The sequence below is a fragment of the Tinamus guttatus genome, unplaced genomic scaffold, assembly GCF_059628265.1.
Source record: "Tinamus guttatus ecotype Peru unplaced genomic scaffold, ASM5962826v1 Tinamus_guttatus_pri_ptg000115l, whole genome shotgun sequence".
In the NCBI taxonomy this organism is placed as follows: Eukaryota; Metazoa; Chordata; class Aves; order Tinamiformes; family Tinamidae; genus Tinamus; species Tinamus guttatus.
The window spans coordinates 5,234,476-5,255,269 of record NW_028288649.1 but is presented as its reverse complement, the minus strand read 5'-3'; the positions used below and the strand labels follow the sequence as shown (position 1 = coordinate 5,255,269).

At 45.3% G+C, this 20,794-nt stretch overlaps 1 protein-coding gene across 1 annotated transcript in view; it reads right to left on the bottom strand.

Annotated features, from left to right (window-relative positions):
- Positions 1-389: 389 nt before the first annotated feature.
- TRIM71 (tripartite motif containing 71) overlaps positions 390-20,794 on the bottom strand; it is a 49,488-nt gene continuing 29,083 nt past the window's right edge. Inside the window, exons 2-4 of the mRNA XM_088521137.1 lie at positions 11,837-12,004; positions 3,906-4,040; positions 390-1,934 (exon numbers count right to left, since the gene is read on the bottom strand). Coding sequence (XP_088377263.1) covers positions 483-1,934; positions 3,906-4,040; positions 11,837-12,004 — 1,755 coding nt within the window. The 3' untranslated portion in view covers positions 390-482. The remainder of the gene's footprint in view (positions 1,935-3,905; positions 4,041-11,836; positions 12,005-20,794) is intronic.

Here is a 20,794-nt window from a genome sequence, read left to right as displayed (position 1 = left end):
AAAAAAAAAAAAAAAAATCCCCCCTCCCATGTCCCCAGCCCACAGAACTGCAGTATAATGAAGAACACAAATTCTCTACAAATACCTATTACTTTTTTTTTTCCTCCCTCCATTAAAAAAAAAAAACAACAACAAAACACTATATAGAGCCTTTTTGGCTTATTCTACAGAATTCACCACACAAATCACCTAATGTGCACAGCAACACATGTTTGTGCATGAAACCCCATCCGGGGGAGAGGTAAAACTTTCTGAACTGTGAGTATGTGGGGAGGGGAAGGGGGAAAAAAACAAGGGAAGGAAGGGAGGACAATGAGGTAGATAGAATTTAACTTTACAGGCTCACTCCCTGCAGAAAAGATAAGTACATTCATCTGTAAAAAAATTAAAGATGAGGTAGGTTTGAATTAACGTTGTATTTTTCTTTCATTTTCTCTTAGAAGAATTTCCCTGAGACAGTTTCTTCCCAATTGAGACACCGATTAGAAGACGAGGATTCGATTGTTTCCGAAGTCGACGACCACAATCATGCCGTCGGGGGTGACGGCGATACCTGAAGGACGGTCCATCTGACCAAAGCCGCTTCCCTGAGTGCCAAACTTGCATAAAAAGCTACCGTTGGACTCGAATATCTGCACCCGGTGGTTCCTGGAATCGGCCACGATGATGCGCCCCTCCTGATCCACGGCCACCCCCTGCGGGCGCAGGAACTGCCCGTTGCCGGTGCCCTCGGAGCCCAGGAAGCGCGCGGACTGGCAATCTGGGTGGATGACCAGGAGGCGATGGTTGTTGAAGTCTGTCACTACCAAGTGGCCCTCATGGTTGAAAGTCACACCTCTGGGGGAGTCAAAGTGCTTCCAGAGCGCCCCTTCGAAGCCGTACTTGTTGAGGAACACACCGTCGGGCCCAAACAGCTGCACGCGGTGATTCCTTGTGTCGGAGACCAGGATTTTGCCCTCCGGGTTGACAGCCACATCCCATGGGTAGTTGAATTGACCGTTCTTGGTTCCTTTCTCCCCAAACTTCAGAATGAACTGGCCCTCAAACGTGAAGATCTGAATACGATGATTGTCCTTGTCAGCCACGACGATTCTCCGCGAGATGTCACAGGCCACGCCAGCGGGACGGTCGAACTGGCCAGGCCGTGAGCCTAGCGTGCCGAACTTGTGGTGGAAGGTCCCGCAGGGCTTGAACACCTGGATACGGTTGTTGCTGCGGTCTGCGACAATGATGTAGCCTTCCTTGTCGACACTAACGCCCCAGGGGCGGCAGAGCTTCCCATCGCTGTCCCCCTCGCTGCCGAACGAGAGCCCGGGGAGCCCAATGCCAATGTAGCTGCGGCCAGATTTCACCATGACCTTGAAGGGGCTGTTCTCGATGTGCTGGTTGCACATCATCACGGACACCAGGTGCTCTCCCTCCAGCTGCGGACGGTAGCTGACCAGGTAGGTCCCGTTCTGCTGATCGCTGACATCTGCTCCAAAGAGGTTTCCATCCGGGCCCATCACCACTGCGGAGATCATGTCGCCCCCGGAAAGACGAGGCTCGCCATCGTGGTCGTAGCCGATCACTGTGAAAGAGGCTACTTTGCCCTGCAGCGCACGCTTGAGGCCTTCCCCGGTGGCTTTGGTGAGAGGAGCGAAAGCTCCACTGCTGACAAAGCCCATCGATTTAATAGCCATATATAGTGCCTGATCAGGTGGAGTAAACATGATCCTGTCATCCTCCTGGGGCTGCAGGAGGCCTCTCACGTTCTTCAGCTCCTGCACCTGAGCCAGCATACGGTCCCGAGCCAGAAGAATATCCATGGTGCGACCTTCCTCCAGCACCTGCTGCACAGCACTGATAGTGTTGTCCAGCTTATTCAGGTTCTGACGGAGCTTCTCAACTTGCAAGTAGAGCGATTTCGCCTTGACTTGACGGATCTTTTCCACCTTGTGGGTACAGGAAGGAAGGGAGAAGAGGAGAGGAAACAGAAAAACGTGGAACGTTTATGTCAGGAAAGACAGCGCTATTTCCCAATGCGACTCTTACGCATAAAGAAGTTACACAGTTGTCATAGGATGTGATAACCGAACAGAACTGCGGAACAAGCCCTCCGGAAACCATGATGGGGAGAGAGAAATGAGCAAAACCGGCCGTGTCCAGAAGAACATCACTCCCGTGACACGCACCTGGGGCGGTGGGGGAAGGGAGAGAGGAAATTATTGCTCTGGGGGCTGCACTGGTCTGCCATTGGGAAGGGAGAGGTGCTTGTTTATTAGCTAATAACGATTTCCTTCCTCAACTGCTACTCTGCCTTCTAATCTGCATGTCTTCGGAAGGCACATCTTATTTGAATGCTGGGAGGTAGAGAAATTTCTGTGCATTCGAGATGACAGTCCCTATCTCATTCCTCCCTCCCCCAAACACCAAGCAGACCCTACTCTGAAAGGAGACTGGAGGCCAATTTGCATTTCAGAAGGTGGCTGCTATTGCATTAGACTGAGGCTAGGAGTTAGCTAGGAGGTAGCATCAGCTGGAAGCGGGTTCTCCGGACTTCCCAGTCTGCCAGGATTGTGCTTTCAGTTCAGGCTATTTGTATGCGACTGGGTAATACCAGATATCTCACTCCAGGACTCTTGGGGTCAATTGTTTGGTTATTTTCCTTATTGCAAATACGGCAATCATGCTAAGCTACTGCTTTACACAGGACAGCTTAAAATGTCACTTAAAAGGACACAGGCGACTGCTGCTAGCTCCTACTTAGAAGACTGAAGCTCAAACAATACGGCTTGTTTACAACTATTTTACATATGCCTGTGGTTCTTTTAGAGTTTCTGGCAAAGACAATTCTTTTGTAAAAGTAAGTGAAAGATGTAATTACTTTGTTGCTGCAAAAATGCATTTCATTACTGCGCTGCAACCAAGCAAATATTGAGACCAACCAGCAAAGTACTGTAGTGAAAAACAACTTGCTGCCTAAAGACTCCAGTCACAGCAGAGAGCAGATGAAAGGAATTCACTGCAGACACAAACATGCTGTTTCATTACAGTTACAAGCATGCAGGTTTTACTTGTGTATTTAAATATATATATATATATATATACACACACACACACACATATAAACGCTTCTTCCAGCAGCTCATTAAAAATCTCCAGTTTTCAGAAATGATACAAGTTTTCAGAAGAGATTAGGAAACTTGCACACTTTCAGTGCTTCTGCTTTGATACCCCAGATTATTTACCAATATAATTCCTGATGCTGGGTTTAAACTTGCTGCTTCTTTTTTTCCTGGCTTTTTTTTTTTTGCCAGAACAGGCAGCAGATACACAGAGCCTGGTCTCCGATTGTACTTAGTCTGGTGCAAACGAAGATTTCAGGAAAAATTAGTCTCACAGGATTCCTACTAGTCTGTTCCAAGGAGGGGAAAAAAAAAAGTTTCCTCTACATGCAAATGAAAGAAGCAAAGTGGAGCATACGAGCTGTACATAAGTCTACAGTGGTGTACTGAAGAGCTTTAAGAGGATAATTTCTTTTGAGCACAAGATGCTTGCCCACGCTGTCGGTGCCAGACTCTTCCAGAGCCAGCAGAGGGAGTGCCTGCCTTTCTCGTGGTGGTGTGTGAGCAGATGGGAATCTCTATTTTAAAAAAACAAACCCGCAAACAACCCTCTTCTCCCCCGCCCAGTTCCTAATGCTAAGGGACCCCTTCCTTCCATGGCCATCTCTGCACAGCCTCCAGCATCCTGCTTCCCACAGGAGCGCAGCTCGGCCCTGAAACCACAGCCTGAACTCACCGAGCCCGCGTTCCTTAGATGGGTATCAGCCTGACCCCGTGCCAGTTGCAGAGCGTGTTTCCAGTTTAAAAGGTTACCTGCCGGCAATTAAAGTGTGCAAAACACAGATGCTGGGCGCATACCTTCCAGAGCAGCTCGCACTCCCGCTCCTCCAGGGCCTTCTTGTGCCTCGTTGTCACTGCTTTGACTTCGGACTGTACCACCTTTGCCTTCATCTCAACCTGCTCTGCCACGGCCTGGGCCTGTTCGATGCTCAGCTGGAGGGAGAAGGAGTGAAAAAATAAAACAAATCCCATAGTTAAAGTTCAGCCAACCCAATTAAAACTGTGTTAAAGAACTGGCTCTTACGGTTAACCCTATGGCTGCAGCAGAAGGCACAGAGTGACTCACCAGAATTTACCAAGCCTTCACCCATTTCATCTATCAAACTCTGGAAGCTGACATAATTTAAGAAATCCACTATATGGGCATGTGCCTCCAGGGTACCCTGCATCAACACCACAAACCAAGTGCTGCAATTCCAGCAAGCCGTTGATATGAACTCAAACACAGGAACCATATAGATATATAGATGTATAGACCAAGCTGCTAATTTTGTTATTAATACTCTACAGTACTAGTATTGAAATGCACTCTGTGGTAGTAATTCGAAAACATAAGGAACGCGTTAGGAAGGAACATGTACACTAACTAACCTCTCTTCTCATGTAAAAGAGAAAGAAAAACGCAGTTTTGTAAAATTTGACTCTCAAGCTGCTCCCAGTTTCACAAGCTTTTACAGAAAAGAGCATAAAAACAAACAAGGTAAGAGCAGGCAAATCGGAGGGATCAATACTACTAAAAAGGAAAAAGTCTGATAACAAGAATTAACTGGTTCTTTACAAGTAAAGGTCATGCAGTGAAGCCACATTAGGTGTGCAGATTAGGTAGTGAATCCTTAAAAAAAAATCAACAGAAGGCATAAGTTTTAGTTACTGAATCCTAGAGGAAAAAAGTCGTATAGGGACTGTACTAACCAACATTTGATTCTCCTTTCCTCCTACTGTAAGGAAAGCAGAGCACAGCATCTTTTTACTTTCAGAATTTTAGGAATTCTGAAGCTTCTTATATCAACATACGGTAAATAATTATCTAACTCCCTCCAAACCTCCACCAGCTTGACTGGCAAGAATTTAGTTTGTCGATGGCTGAGAAAGGAACTCAGGAATTCACCACTTTGCTCTCCTCATTACATACTGAAAGCCATGGACACACCCAGGGGTATTTGTTTTCCAAATGCAGCATTTCTGTATAGGCTTTACAATGCTCTTCCCTCATCCTGGTCTGAGAGATTGGCCCATTTCTCCATTTTTGACCGGCCTGGCAAGGGAATTCCCTGTCAAGGGAATGCTCTGGCCGACAGCATTTTCAGGAAGCTGCACTTCACGTGCAATGTTGTCCAAGATGCTGTTCCTCAGAAATGCTGCCTTGATAATCAGAAGGCAAAAGAGTAAATTGCTAAGGAGTTTACAGTAGTACATTTAGGGCCTTCTGGCAAGTATCCTCAGTTTAATTCCGTACTAATCAATGAGCCACCTGATGTGACAGTCTCACTATCTGATACGATCCAGCTTTGGGCAGGAAGTCAGACAAGGGCCTTTTTGTTATCTTTTATGGAAGTTAGTCATCGGTATTTCCAGAATCTGATCTGGCAAATGTAACAGTAGCTAATCTGTACTAATAATGGGAATGTTACCACTCAATAGAACATCCTCATGAAAGCAGAGCTATACTGACATTTGGATATTTTCCATGTCATGTAGTTATTCTCAAACAGCTAGACTAAATTAACTGTATTTTTCTCAGGTCACATGAGACTAGAGAACTGAAAGGGAAGAGAAAGACCATGCAAATCGTCAGAGGATTGGAGACTTGGAAAGTTTTCCTTGGAGTTGTCTTTCATCTCAAAGACACGGGCAGTGTTTCTGGCTTTAATACCAGGAAGCCAACAGCAAATTGTTTGGTAAAGAAAACAGGAGGGCTGCTTTAGGACTCCTCTGTAGAGCAAGGCAACTGAGAGGAGCACGTTCCTCCTTCACACAGCTTCCAGCTCTGTCACCTTTGCTGCAGTATTAAACAAGGCTTTAGATTCAGGGACAGTCCAGTTACCCACTTCCACTAGAGGCAGATCTGACTTGTCTTCACACAAAGCTTCTGATAGACAAATCTGACCCAAGGCTTCAAAGACCACGGAAAGTGAAAAACGCATTACAACAATTAGCAAAGCACAGATGAAGTCACAACTGCTCACAAAGACTTCTTGTAATCCAATAGTCCTTGCAAGAAAAGGTCTAAATGCAAGAATTACTGTGCTTCTATTTCATCTGTGTCTCACAATTCAAATTTTGAAGCAGCTTCTATTTACTGCAGGGAAAAAGCATGCATTTCTTCAAAACAGACCTGGAAAAGTCTTTAACAAGTGCAGCAAAACACCCTCCTGCTTTTGCAAAGGGAAGCAAACATCTCCTTAAATATTTACGTGGTAGGAAAACTACACGGCCCATGCATATTTCAAATCTAGCTAAGATCCCTGCAAAGGCAGAAAGATCCTGGCTTACTTGTTTGAGCTTTCTGAACAGCAGTATTCATTAGGACCATAGTCTGTGTGTTTCCTCATACCTTATAGCTAAGGGCAATCCCAACTGCCCTCACAGTATTTTCCACCACTCAAGGAATCCAAGAGGTATTAATCTCTCCAGGTGGTGATCTTCCAGCTGTAGGAAGCCCAGGTATGGCAGAGTAAGTGACTCTGCTGTGAATGCATCCCCACCTGCTAGTTCCTGGAAGTTGCACTCTGCAGCATGAGGGTGTCTACCAACAACCCATGATGCCATCCTGACCTACTCCACAGATCTGAGTCTGGAACAGCTCACCAAAGGGCAGTGAAGGACACCTGAAATACTAAAGCTGTAATAAACAGGCTATTTTTGGATTGCCGAGATACTGACAAAGCTTTGGACAAGATCACACTACCCCTCGTTATGCCAAAACAAACTAGAGCAGCCTAGGAAGGGAGGACGGGCAAGATAGCTATATAAAGCAGCAACATTTCTTCATCTGGTCAGGCACAATCTACAGCAAACCCTTATTAAAAGAAAGCACCTCATATTGATTAACTCAAGTACTGGAATATTTATCACCTGCCACTAATGAATGAGATTGCTGGCCAGTTCACACACTTGGGAAGCACAAGATAAGGGCTGGGTTTAACAGAGCACCTGATTCAGTTATTCAAGATGAGAGGGGTGCCAACTACGCTGGCCCTTGCTCTTGGTTGCTACAGTAAATTCCTTATTTGTAGTTAAGATCTATTCACTTGCATGACTTCACTGTGACCAACGATGGTCAAGACGCTCCTCCTCCTATGCAGGACGTCAGCGTGTGCACGCGCGTGTGCACACTTCTACCCAGGCTGTGATGGAAGGACGATCGACTTGCACCCATTTTTTTTGCAAAGCTGCGTTTCAGATTCCCAAACCTGCGCAGACTGCCTGCAAAGCCACGCACCCCAGAACGACTCTGTCTCGGAAGCTGAAGCGACAGGCCCAGACCGCAGCACAGCAGTGCCATCCTACCTGGGCAGAGCCTCCCAGCAGCACGGGCTCCGTGTGGAAACCCCCAAGGAGGCTCCACTGATGCCAACCCATCCGCTTCCTTCTCAGGCTGACCCCGTTTCTGACAGGATCCCCCTCTTTCTCCAATGTTAACGTGTTCAGGCTCTGACTCATCTGCTTTCTACCACCTCCCCTCAGGGACCTCCTCCACGTAGTGCGAGGCCAAGAGGCTACACAGCTTGAGCAGCTCTCCGTACCACCAACTCTTAGGCCTAAGATGTTGGAAGGTAATGGAGCTGCTTCCTCTGTGTCCTGCTTCTCCAGACCTGCTGCAAGCTGCAGCTTTCATATTAATACACTGCCAACACCCCAGCAAAAGCAAAGCTAGGGCTAGCACTGCAGTTCAGTTTTTTTAATTATTATTTTATTATTATTTTTAAACACAAGCAGCATATAAGGATCAAATTATATTTTAACTTGCTCACCTGGAAATTAACCCTAAATGGGAGCACTCAGTGCTTCCCTGTTGTGCAAGTGCATTAGATTACATGCACATACATACATATATATATATAACATGTATATATACAATTACACATGTATAGATGTATTTTAAGAACATGACATTTTGAAGAAGCCATCTATCTTTCATCATAAGAGATTTACGTTCTGTTTGTGACCCAGTCCTTGGGAAACGCCTGAAAGAAGCCAGCCACGTATGCAGTTTCATGAGGTAGAACAAGACAGCACACCAGGCTCCTGTGTCAAAAGGGAAGGGGCCTTCCCCCACCCGTCTCTGCATTAATCTGGTATCAACTCTGGCTTTCAGACCCTTCTGTGAGTCAGTTCAAGTCACTGAAAGTGCCAGAAAACCACCCTGTCTGGGAGGGTAGCTTTCCACTGCCCAGGAAGAGGTCCTCCAAGGCCCAGAGATGGTTATTCCCATCCCGCTGCCCACCACCACAAACAGTGCTCATGGCAGAGCGCCCATCCAGCCCAGAGAGCCGACCCAGCCCAGAAATAATCCTACAGAAAGGTTATCCTTTCGGCTGGATCAGCTCGCCACTTGGTTGCACAAGAACGAGGTCTCAAGTTAGGGACAGATTTTGGAAGGCCCGACCCGGGCAGGAGCAGAGCAGCACAGGCGAGCACGAGCAGGAACCCCCCGAGGGAAGCGAGGCCCTCGTCATGGCCCCGCCGTTCGCCACAGTGGAGCTCGGCGCCCCGGTACAGGGAGCTTGCTCAATCCACAGAAGCCCGAGCTTGTCTCTCACTCCTGAAATAGATCCCAACTCACAGCTTCTCTCCTTTTCCCTTTTTTTTTCTCCCCCCTCTGCTTTCAGACTGAAAAACAATCTCATCCAAAACCGCAGGAAGAGTTTAAATAAACATTTCTTCCTAAAAGCCTTCAACTTTGGTTAACCAGATACTCTCCAGCAAGCTGACCCGTGGCTTGACTTCCTCCCTCCTGCAAGGCCCTTCAGCAGAGCCCACCTTTCCTTACGACGAGTCGAGCAGAGTGGCCCGGGACAAACCCTCCACCCAAGGAGGGCTCTCCTTGCCCATCCACAACAGCTCATGTCAGAGAGCTCTTGCTTTCAGAGCCTGCTAACAAAGAGAGTACTAGTAAAGCAGTTTCATTCAGTCCCGTTAAGAACTGCTACTGCACCATATTTCTTTTAATACCCTTCTATATTCCCCGCATGACTGTTTGTGACTAGGACCACAATTTAATGTTATGTTAAGTTTCCAACCTCCAACAAAAGCCCCCAACCAATTTTTTTTTTTTTTTGATTTAGAGTCTAATTAGTTTAGGATGTGCCCTAAGTCCACGCTGACATACTCTTCTTCCCTATATGAACATATAGTTTCACAGCACAGATTTTGTATGGCAGGCTCACCGCGTTGCTTCTTGATGGGAACACCTCTGCTTTTCTTTCAGCTGTGTCCCAAGTTCATCTAGTTTTTGCTGAAATTGCTTATGTACCATCTGCCTGAAGTTGTATAAGGAATTATTCTCAAGGATACACATAGAGGCTACCACCTCCTCCGCTCTATCACCTGTGTTTGCTCATTATGCCTATTTTAAATGGTGATTCTGGGGAAAAATATTCAGTTACTAATAATTGTTTTGTTTGTAAAATGAACCAAGATTTTTAAAATAAATAAATAAATAAATCTTGCACCCACTCTTTACTATTCGGCAAACCATCTACTGAATACACCCAAGACTGTCTCTTTGCCTGCATGAGCAATACCCAGCTAGACCAGGGCTATGTCAGTAGGTAGCTCAACTAGGCCAAGACAGACAAGTAAATTCATTTGAGCTGTTTCTATGAATTGCACAAAGAAGGTCTTTACCACCCACCCTGGAGCTAGACCATCACTAATGGCAGCCCACTGCAACAGCAGGAGCCTGCAGTGTAAAAAGCAGAGGAGAACTGGAAGAAAGCAGAGCAAACCCAGTAGGAAGCACGCAGTACAAAAGCGCTCATGCCAGGACTAGCAGAGTGATCCTCTATGTCACTCTGTTACTTTCTGCTCCAAGAGACAGTCACTACTTAGATGATTTATCTGCACCAGTTAGATGATTAAGAGCCCTGGAGGTCAAAAGCAGTAATTTAATTACTAACAGACAAGCCCTTGTTTAGGCCAGCTTGGAGAAATTCAAAACACTGCTCTGGTGAGGTTCTTTAAACTAGTATAATCCCTTCCTTCTTGCTCATTCTGGGAACATGTTAAATGCTTCAGTATGGCTTCCACGGAAGAGCCTTATGATCCATGCTGACAATTTAAAAACACATCTTGGAAGGAGCTGAGGTTTGCTGAATCCTACGTAAGCACGAGGCTCTAAATTAGGCATTCAGCTCCAAAAACTTACGCTGCTCTGACGTACATGGCTAACAAGTTAACATCAAATGCTCTAGGGTGACCTCAACAACAGTTTAGTGTCTATTAGCATCACACTGATTATTTCATGATGCAGGTGCAGAGACTTGAAGAGAAATTAGCTGCTCCTGTCCCACTCTTGCAAACTATTTTATTCTCACTAATCAGTGAGGCAGGAAATTGTCACCCATATTGCAGAAAGGGATCCAGCTTTAAACAGACAAGAGGCAAATCTCTCTCTCCCACACAGGCACCGCTCCACACACCCATCAAGACACACAAACCTTATCCGAAGTAACGTGCCCTGAGCACACAGAAATGCAGTCGTGCAGCAGGGAAGTAAGCTAAGAGAAACTGAAAGGAGAGACCACTGCCAAAAGCAGTGTAGGAAGAGACCTAATACATTATTTAGTAAGGAAAAAGAGGTAAGAACCCACTGAAATCCTTATCTGCTACAGATAAGCACTGATGGGATGACAGCAGTTTTCATTTGTAGCATGTATGTTTGTCAGGAAAGGGAAGAATAAAAAAAGTGGGGCTACGTGCAGATATTTCAGAGAAAGCTTATGTCATGTTTTGCTAATATATACGCAAAAGAACGTGTTATTGAACCCATTTCACACAGAAGTGTTGAGTTTCAGCCAAGTGTCCAGATCAAATCTGAAACAGCTGAGGATGACATAGCTAGATTTGGCGGAGAGGCTTTGCAGAAGCCTGGAAGTGGGCAGTGCAACAGTACTAAGTGCTCACTTGCCCTGCAAGACTACCCAAAAGCTTTGAAGAATGTTCAGGGCCTAGCTTCTCATTACTTTTCCAACCAAAAATCGCTGTAGAGATAAAGTTATGGCTAATATCATATAACAGTTAATTTCATTTTCTTCGCAAAGTCCTTTTGCAGTTTGAAGCACTGTGCTCTTTCCCTTCCCTCCCTCATGCTTCCATTGGAAGACTATACACCCTGCCTCAGCTATAACAAGCAGCTAGAACATGCATCTGTGTATGCAGAGTAACATTTTAAATGGAGAGGGGCTACACAACCAGTTTTGGCCACAGAATGATGTATTGTCTACATGCTCCATTCCCCCACAGGTGCAGGTTAGAAATTTCACACTAACCCCAACAGCTGATTAAGACTTTGCATTTAGAGGCAATATTGAACCACGCTCCTAGTGCGGCCCATGCTTCTAGTGCTAGTAGGCATGAAAGCTGAAATTCAGCCTCAGTTGTAAAAACAAAAGTGGGCTTGGTGCTACTGTACAGAATCAGAATTTTGTTCAAAATGCTTCATGCTCAAGTTGATTTGCCCAGAGCTTTAGACATATTGCTATTTACAAGACAGGACGACGCCGCAAGAATGCAAAATTCACAAAACAGCATTTTGTTTTCAGCTATGCAGACACTTCTGTCAAAAATCTCAGAGAACAGAAGGAGCGGGAAGGCTGGCAGCAGAAGCAGAGCGAGCTTTCTGCCTGACACCTTGCCCTGTAACAGACACAGCTTGGGGTGGGTGGGTGGGGGTGTGTGGAAGAGACAGAAAAGGGATAAAAATAAAATACTCAAGTGTATCTTACTTGAATAGCCTGCCGTCCTTGCTGAGCATCTGCCAGGAGCTGGATGGTGAGAGTCCTGGAATCCTGCAGGGCATCTTGGAGGTAGATAAAGCTGTGACCCACATGTCGTCCCATGGTACATTCCCGACATATGGGGACAGAACAGGTATCACAGTAGAAATGCAACACCTAGAAGAGAAAAACCTTTATCATTACCTATAATAAAGAATTAAAAGTGCCAGGAAGGAAAAGAGCCCAAGCAAGTAACTATAAAAGGAGATGTTATAGGTTACAGTGATAGGCAAAGACTTCACAATAGTTTCTCCGCAGAGGAAGAGCCATCCCTCCTAGCAAGCTCCAGATCATACCCCAACAGTTGGATGAAAGTTTCGTTGTTTTCTTTGCAATACAATACTAGGAAGAATGTCCCCATCAGCCTTCTCTTAAGAACGGAAGCCATCTGCCAACACTCGCAGATTGGAGATGTCACCTATGGCAAGTTTCAGAGGAATACTCTTCCTGCCTACACAAACACTGCATTCTCTTAGGTGGGTTGTGTATTGAAGTGTCCCAGCCCATCTCCTCTACCTGGGAAGGGGAAGGCAAGTCACCCATGTTTAGAACCATCCTCTCTACTTTTGCAAAACATCACAACTCTTGCCTTCAGGGCAGGGGCATTATTAGGCACAACTCCCTTCTACAATCCCCCAAGAAAGCAGGTCTGCTAAGTGCCATAGTGTTTCATAGGCTTGGGATATTTGGAGACACTCAAGTTGGAGACCAAAACTGCATGTTAACTTGTCCATTCTAGCATTTAAATACCATGGAAAACTCCGGGTAACAACTAAAAACAGTTTAATATTCACATAGTACTTGGACAAAAAAAAAAAACCTCTATATTCAATTTGCTGTGTTTTACAGAACATGCTATCTCACAAAAAGAAAGCAGCATCCATTCATCATCTGTAACTATTTTCATTCCTCCCAGCAGAGGGAAGTGGTATGCAGAAATAACCTCTCCCATGGAATCGCGTTTTCTTAAGAGTCAAAATCATCTGTGTGGCCTTTTTTAAAGATGCAAGTGAAAGAGTAAAAAAAAAAAATGAATACAAGACTTTGCTGAATTAAATTCTCTCAGCTATGTAACCTTAAAGTGTATTATAGTGAGAAAGTCTCAGATTACCATGAAAGATTTAAAAATCCACTACAGGATTAGACCAAGTAGAGTTTCCACACTACAAGTAGGTTTTTTTTCCATCATCAGCTGTTTGATCCCTACCTCATGGAAAACAGTAAAAGCAAAACAGGCTGTACAAGCACTCGGTATCTGGCTTGTTTCATGGCTGCCACCCAGCATCTTCCAGGTCCACTGCATAGTTCACGGCACAACGTGTGACATCCGCTCTGCCCTCCTCCCCCAGAAGGAAGGGGGGAGGAAGACAGGTGATCCCATCAAATTTCCTGTATCGCAGGAGCCCTGCTCAAAACTCTATGAGTGCAACAGCTGAAGCGCTACACGGATTAGTTCCTCAAAGGGGTGTGTGTCTGAGTGCGTGCGCGCGCGTGCCAGAGAGGTTTTACTGAAATCCCTTCTTTTGCAAGTTAGGTTTTGCTGTAGGGAAATCTGAACTGAGCTCCTTTTATTTCTGTTCAAATACCAAATCCCCATGTAGTATCTCAGATTCTCCTAGTCTTCTGGAAGGATGTGCTGCCTTAGTTCCCAAATGCATTAGTCAAATAAAACAGCATCTTCTTCAACTAGAGGACTCCCTGTCTTTATGCTGTGGTTGCCTAAATCTGAATAGTGTTTACTTTTTTTTTTTTTTTTTGGTGCAGCTCTGTAATTGCACTGTTGAAATTATAGGGAACATTTATTACATGTTGCTGAATGAACTCCACTTAAACAACTGAGAAGTTGGAGAGGATGAAAACCAAGACAGGGTATCAAGTTAAGTCATATGAATCCGATGTACTTTAAAAACCTACAGTAGGGATTTGGGGCCTCAATTAAGTAGAGCAGCTGAACGGAAAATGGTGACCATATGAGCAGAAGCTCCCAAGCAAGCTAAACCTGACTTCAGTTGTCTCCTTCCACCCCCGCAAAAACAGCTAACACCAAAAGTAGGGTAAACAGGAGCAAACAGTCCCGTTACCTAGGCCCAGGTGCTCCTGCTGCAAGGTGACCATGTGCAGTGGTTGACAATTATTCAATTGCTCAAGCCAAAGGGAAACTATATCTAAGGTGTTCAGTTGCCTCTTGCCTCCCAAAAAAAAACGCACAATGGAAAAGATCACCCTTGAATTCACAAGAACAGGACACTTCAGAAGTGCAAATTACACAGGAGAAAAACAAAAAACTTCCCCAAAACACCTCAGCAGACAATCACAACCCAAAACACAGCTCTTGAGCAGGCACTAGAAACCATTGATAGTTTCTTAGTAATGAGAAAATGGTGAAGACAAAGTTCACAACCTAGATGTAAATCTGAGAGCAAAGAGGAGTTAATGAGCCTGGGGGAGGGAAGGGAAGGGGGAAGCAAATACGGGCGATCCTGCATACTCTACCATTACCCTGTTATTTCAAAGTTATCTTAAATACACACGTGAGAAAGCCCCATGCATAACCCCCGCGGCGGGCGCTCGCTGGGGAAGGGAGCCAGCCGCCCTGAGCAAACTGCGGGCGTGAGTCAGCCTCGAGACGGCCGCGGAACCTTCCAGAAGGCCCTTCCTGGACGCGAACGGGAGGCAGTGGAGCAAACGGAAGCTCTGGAAGAAGTGCCAGGAAGGCAGGTCTCCCGCTGCGTCCCTCTGGCCACGCAGGCAGAGCAGTGGGAGTCCCCAGCTCCCATTCCCCGGTCACCTACTGGCAGGGACACGTTTCGACGCCGCTTCCTAACAGGAGGAGGGAGAAAATAAGCAAACACAGTGGACAGGGCAAGCGACTGCTCCCCCTGCGCCCATTCTCCTTGCTTTTTTGAAATGAAAAGACCAGTCTCGAACTGTGGATACGTGAGGGGAGTGGGGAGGAAGGGAAAGCAATTCCAAGTCTCCCCTAAAACAGCTTGGCTGCTTATGTCAAACTTTAAGCAGCAATACTTGGAAGAAAAGTCCTGAAACTTATTTATTTATTTATTTAAACCTTGTCCTGCCTTCAGGGAGAGCAATAGGGGTGGAGAGGACAGAAGTCACGCTACAATTTAAGCCACCACTCAGGTAATTCGCCTGTTTCCCAAATGTCTGAGCAAGTTTTTTATGAACAAAGTCTTCAAATGCTCTAGTTTTCCCGACCAGCATAAATGTTCCCATAGAGGTGGAGAGAGCGATAGGAGAGCAGAGCCATTTCTTCTTTCCAAGAACTTCAGAATTTTCTAAGCTCTATTTAAATGATTCTTTTCCCTATAGTAATTAATCTGTAAAGGATTACAGCAAGATAGGATTCTTCTATAATAAAACAAATGGATACCACATCAAAATACATTTTGCTAAAAGTCAATATTGTTCTAGTGGGGAGGGGGAGAAGAGAGAATAATTCGTAAATTATTTTTAAATCACTTTATTACATTAATTAATATATTATCAGTTTCCACCAAAATTGAAAGAAGATGGGAAAAGGCAGAAGTGAAAGGGGGAATTGCTTTGGAGATAGTTGATAGTGATTTATTTTAAAATAAATCAGCTATGGGTTGATTATTTCCCAAACAGGAAATATTTCCTGAATTGGTGGCATACAATTTTCGACACAAAACAATAAAGGGAGCCTACTCCAATTTAAACAGAATCAGTGAACCATATTACAGGGCTATTCATCTTTTACAGCCGCAGCAGCCCCAGAAATACAACAGCAAGGCCATAAATGTGATTGCTTCAGGAAAGGCTGTACAGTGTACCGTAAAAAACATTTTACAACAGCGGGAATTCCTGGGTGTCGCTCTCCCCATTTTTTGGTCCATCTGCTTTCAAAGGGGGCCGGGGGAGGGGTGGCCACGTTGTTAAACGTCCCCCGGGCCGGCGCGGCCATCAATCATCATCTGATGAATGGCCGCGAGAGCTAAACCCTGACCCCGCGCCACAATTCCCACACCAGCCGGACCGCTGACCGCCTTCCCGCACCCCCTCCTGCCTCCCAGCCCTCGCCAGAATCGCCCAAATACCAAGGGCAGACAAAAGCAGTGGAATGTAGCGGGCACCGCAGACCCGGCGAGAACAGCAGCGAGGAGGCTTATCCTTAACCTATAGCTAAATAACCCCCTCTCGGCAGCATTAAGGGTGCCCTTTTCTCCTCCCAACTCACACCGAGCACCCGCCTCCCCTCGCACTGGAGCACCTTTAAGAGCATATACGCATGCACATGCTTAAGAGCATATACGCATGCACATGTCAATTAACAGAAGCCACCTAACTGCATTGCTGCATTTAGTTTCGGCCATGGCATTTCAGTATCTTGTAAGGATTTTATTTAAGCTCACAGTGCTAACAGTTTGTAACGCAAGGACAGATTTTAAGGTGTCCAGTTCTCTGCAAGCTACCCAATAGCCTTGGATAAACCAAACAATGAAAAATACAAGCAAAAAAGTAGCCTGCTACATTTTGCTTTTGAAAGAAAAGAATCTCTATTTATCTTTTGTAACTTATCCTGAGTTTATGAAAAAAATGAACACACACCATACTCTACCCATCTAGATATTTTTTCCCACTACTAAAGGTATTTTTTTATCTAGTTGCCTTGACTGTAACACGTGCTACCAAAGTCACTGGTGTTTGAAAAGCTTGCACCGTTACGAATTCATTATAAATTCACTTTCTCATGATTTTCTCCCATTTCGCCCTGCCGTCTTCCAAAACACTGGAAGAAAAACCTGCTTCCCTGCATCATTCATGCCGCACTTCTCCCCCCCTCCCTCTTTGTACACACACCACTCAAGACACTGGTTCAGTGTTTGGTGCAGATGGTCACTGTGGAGTTTAATTGGAAAGAGGTAATTTTTACTCTGTAGGAAGCTGGCCCTGATTTCCACTTCGAGGACAACTTGTGACAATTAACTTAGTTGTCACCATGATTAGAGCAGCATTTTAGGAACTTCAACTCCTACAGAGATGTTATATATACTCTCAGCTTAAACTCCAAATATAGATCTTTAAGACTGGAGCAAATCATATGCTACACACTAGAACTACAGGCTATTTCCCTCTATACCCAGAACACTGTTTTCTCTTAAAAACCTAGAATTCCAGCCCCCTGACTTTCCCAGTTAATGAACAAATTACTCTTTTCGAATGCCTACATGAATGACAGGCTCCGGTGTAGAAGAGACCGGCTTAACGAGAAGTGTTCACGGCGGCATCGAGCCACCGTGGTGCACACGCTCCAGAAAGGCCTCCACAGCCGACCAAAGAATTCACTCTGAAATTGGGGTTGATACCCATCCAACAAGATTCCTACAATAATGTGGGCCCTATGCTATAGTGCATGCAGTGTGCACAGAGCAAGGTTTACCAAAGGGAATTCAGGGACACCACTTTGCTATTTATCCCCCTCCGCCCTCCCCCCCCAGCTGGCAGGGTTTGGAGGAACCAAGGAGGTTTTTGGTCCATTCATAAGCTCAAGGGCAAGAGGATCATTCAGCCCTATTAGGCTCAGCTTCATTTGCTTAGTCCATACTGAATGATAAAAGGCTGGATAATGAAGGCATTCAAGACTCATGCAAGCCTGCAGCTTATAGCAAATAAAGCTGTAATGCACTGCACCTTTTCTTTAAGCAGTAATGCTGATGTCCTTCCTTCCCCAGATGTTCCAGAGGGAACTGTCCTGCTTCTCAGATACACAGGTAGTTGTGCTGGCCCAGTACAGCCAGTACAGGTGGCAACACTGGGGCAGGACTGAACAATCAGAGATGTGGGCGAGAAAGCTCGCTTACCAAACCTCAACGTGAGCCGCACTGCTCAAAATGTGAATCCACAGCTCAAGGCTGTGATTTCATCTTGCAGCCAAACTGACCTGGTTGCTGCTCTGAAGTGAAGGATGAAGGCAAGAAGCCCATTCCCCCTTCCTCTCCTGGTACTCACCTCACTGCTCCTGCAAACAGACTGGGGAGGTGAAATCACTGCCAACAGCAGGAGTCTAACCTTAGAAAAGGAGTTACCTCAACCAGCTGACCCTGGCATCAGAGGAGCAGTCAAGCCAGGCACAAGGGAAGAGGTAAAAACCCACAACTAAGGTCAGAGAGAAATAGTTTCAGATTATGACTACCTATTAGGTAAACTGAGCTACAACAGAAAGCCACATGGTTCAGATCTGATGCTTGGCCAACTTCACAGTAATAATTTTTTATCTTACTTCCAGTTGATGATGTCTTCCTCAAAATCCAGCTGTGAGAACACACACCTGGCTCTAGCAACTAAACGGGCTGTTAAAACTACAGTACTGTACCCTCGAGATCCTTGATTTTTATCTTCTAATCCAAGAAAGCTGCATTGCTGGAGTTCAGAAAAGCCCCTTGGTAATAACAGCTGGGAGCAGAGCAAACACCATTTCAATCAAAGTTTGCATTGGCAAAGGAGTGTCGCTTCTAACCCAAATCCTTTGAGATCCCCTTTGCTGTGAAGGCCACCCAGTGTTACTCCCAAAGGTGTGGCAACAGGCTGTGAACTGTGGCTAGAAGGTAGGAAATCACAACTTGGACAAAGATGGTTTAAGGAGCTGCTAACTGCAATATTACAAAATTACATCCACTGTGCTTTGGGTTGAAATCTCAAGAGAGGATGACATGGCTGCATCTCCTGGTTACAGCCACCCACTAAAGCCCTGGAGCTGCAGCACCACAGGCATCTCCATCAGCTCAAGCTCATCCATTGCAGATAGGGAGAAAGGTCTAACAGCACACCATACATCTGGAATTTACCTGGCATTTACCTGGCTCACTTAAAGCTTAACAGGGCCATCCAATCTAATTATTATTAAATATTATCTCAAAGATTCTGGTTACTGGTGGACTGAAAAATCACATTTCACATCCTCTTCTTAAAAGCTCATTGCTCCACTTTTTCCCAAATATGGATAAGCAGGATTTAATACACTTCTTGGGCTAACGCTGAGGCAGTGTGGGCATAATTATCCCACAGTGGGCTATCACTTAGGTACTGCACATTTAAGACTACATTTATTGATTTTCTTTCAAACAAATATTTTAGGGGAAGGAAATCCATATTCCTTTTGTTTTAAGAACCATGGCATCTGATCAGTGCTGAGGCACGTAAATTACCCATCTATAGATACATGCAATAATATCAGTAGCTACTAGGGCCAGTGGTGATAAGAAGACAGCTCTTTTTTTTGGAGCTTGCAACAGGGGAGACCCAGTGCTTCACAGCACAAGTCATGAGCTGTTTAAATGCAGCTCCTGTGCCAAATCTACGCGACACAGATAGCAGCAGGGTGGTCTTGGCAGAAAGGTTTGTAGGTCAATCCAAGCATTCAACAGTTCAAGGAAGCAAGTGAGCCTGCTGTAGAGGCAGATATTAGACTTCATCAGGACCCAGATTTACTTCCAAGTGAATCTGTCCAGATTGCTGCTAAACTGGGGCAAACTATCCCCTGAGCTCCCCAACCTTCAGCTCTCTTCAAAGCAGAGAGTATCTTGTGGTTCTCAGTCAAAGGCTGAGTGATGCTGCAATGGGTTAATGAACTGGACGACAGGTTTGTTACTGTACACAGTGGAGTTTTATGTAGAGCACACACTAAATCTCAACATCTCTGCAAACTCCTTGTATTCTTCCTTTTCTGAACAGCTTCAACATGGGAGCTTTTGCAATTCTCTCTGCTCATGGGAAGGGTTAGCAGAGGAATGAGGACACTTGAGGCTCCTGCTTCCTGCTCTGTGGCTAACACCAGCTCTCAACTGAAGATGCCTCAGCTCTGCCCCATTCCTACACCACCGCCAAGAACCTGTTTGCTCAGGGCCTGGGCAACTGCTGACCTTAAGGCAGAAAGCTGGGAGCAGGGATGCCATTGCATACCTTGCAAACAAGTATCTAGAAAACAGCTTTGTCTCCAGTATATTCGAGTTGAACCTTATGCCTTTGGACCTGATAAAGGTGGCGGAGAAAAGGACAAACAGAGGACCTCAACCAAAACCAAAACAAGCTACTACTCCAAAGTTCCCAGGTTTGGTTCAAGGCCCAGGTAGCCTTTGGGAACAAACTGAGCCGTCGTTTCACAGCAGAGTTAAGCTGAAGGACAGCGTGCAGCCTGACAGATCAGCTTTGCTGGTCCCAGCACAAACAGCTCTTTTGTAGCATTGATTTACTTCTAGAGCTGGTCTATAGCCAAACCACCACTACCTCCAAAACAGACCTTGGGAAATTAAGTCTAGTTATGCAGTAATCTGCCATTAGTGTTTTTAGAAAGCATTAGAACCTAAACACTTTCCCAGGCTGGGGAGGGAGAGGAGGGTGCACGCAGAGAGCACGCTAGACTACAGATCTTGAATACTGCACAAATTCATTTGTTAGGGAAGAAAAACTGATTAAGCAGAGAAATAACAACTTTTTTTTTTCTTCTTCCTCCTCCTCCTCCTTCTTCAGGGAAACACTAAGCTTCCTTTATCTCATACGTTTGCCCAGAGAAACTGCGGCCTCCTGGACTTCTACTCTCAACAGATTCCACCCCAGGTCTTTGTTTTTGACAGAATACCAGAAATCTTTGTTCGGAAGAATTCTTTAGTACACAAACCGTTTCCTGTTTGTGCACTAGCCCTTACGCTCTTTCACACTGTGCAATGCTTCGTTTACAGCATCTAACACTTGTTTGCTGCAAGACAAGAGAGGATAATAAACATTACCACATCTGGGAGAGAAAAAAGAAAAAAAAAAAAGTTAAAACACTGCGTTCGTTTAACCTGTAATTAAAACTGCATCAAGGAGAGAACATTAGAAAATGAAGAAGTTTAATTCCCACTCCTGTTTGCCTTCCTAGTGCACTGT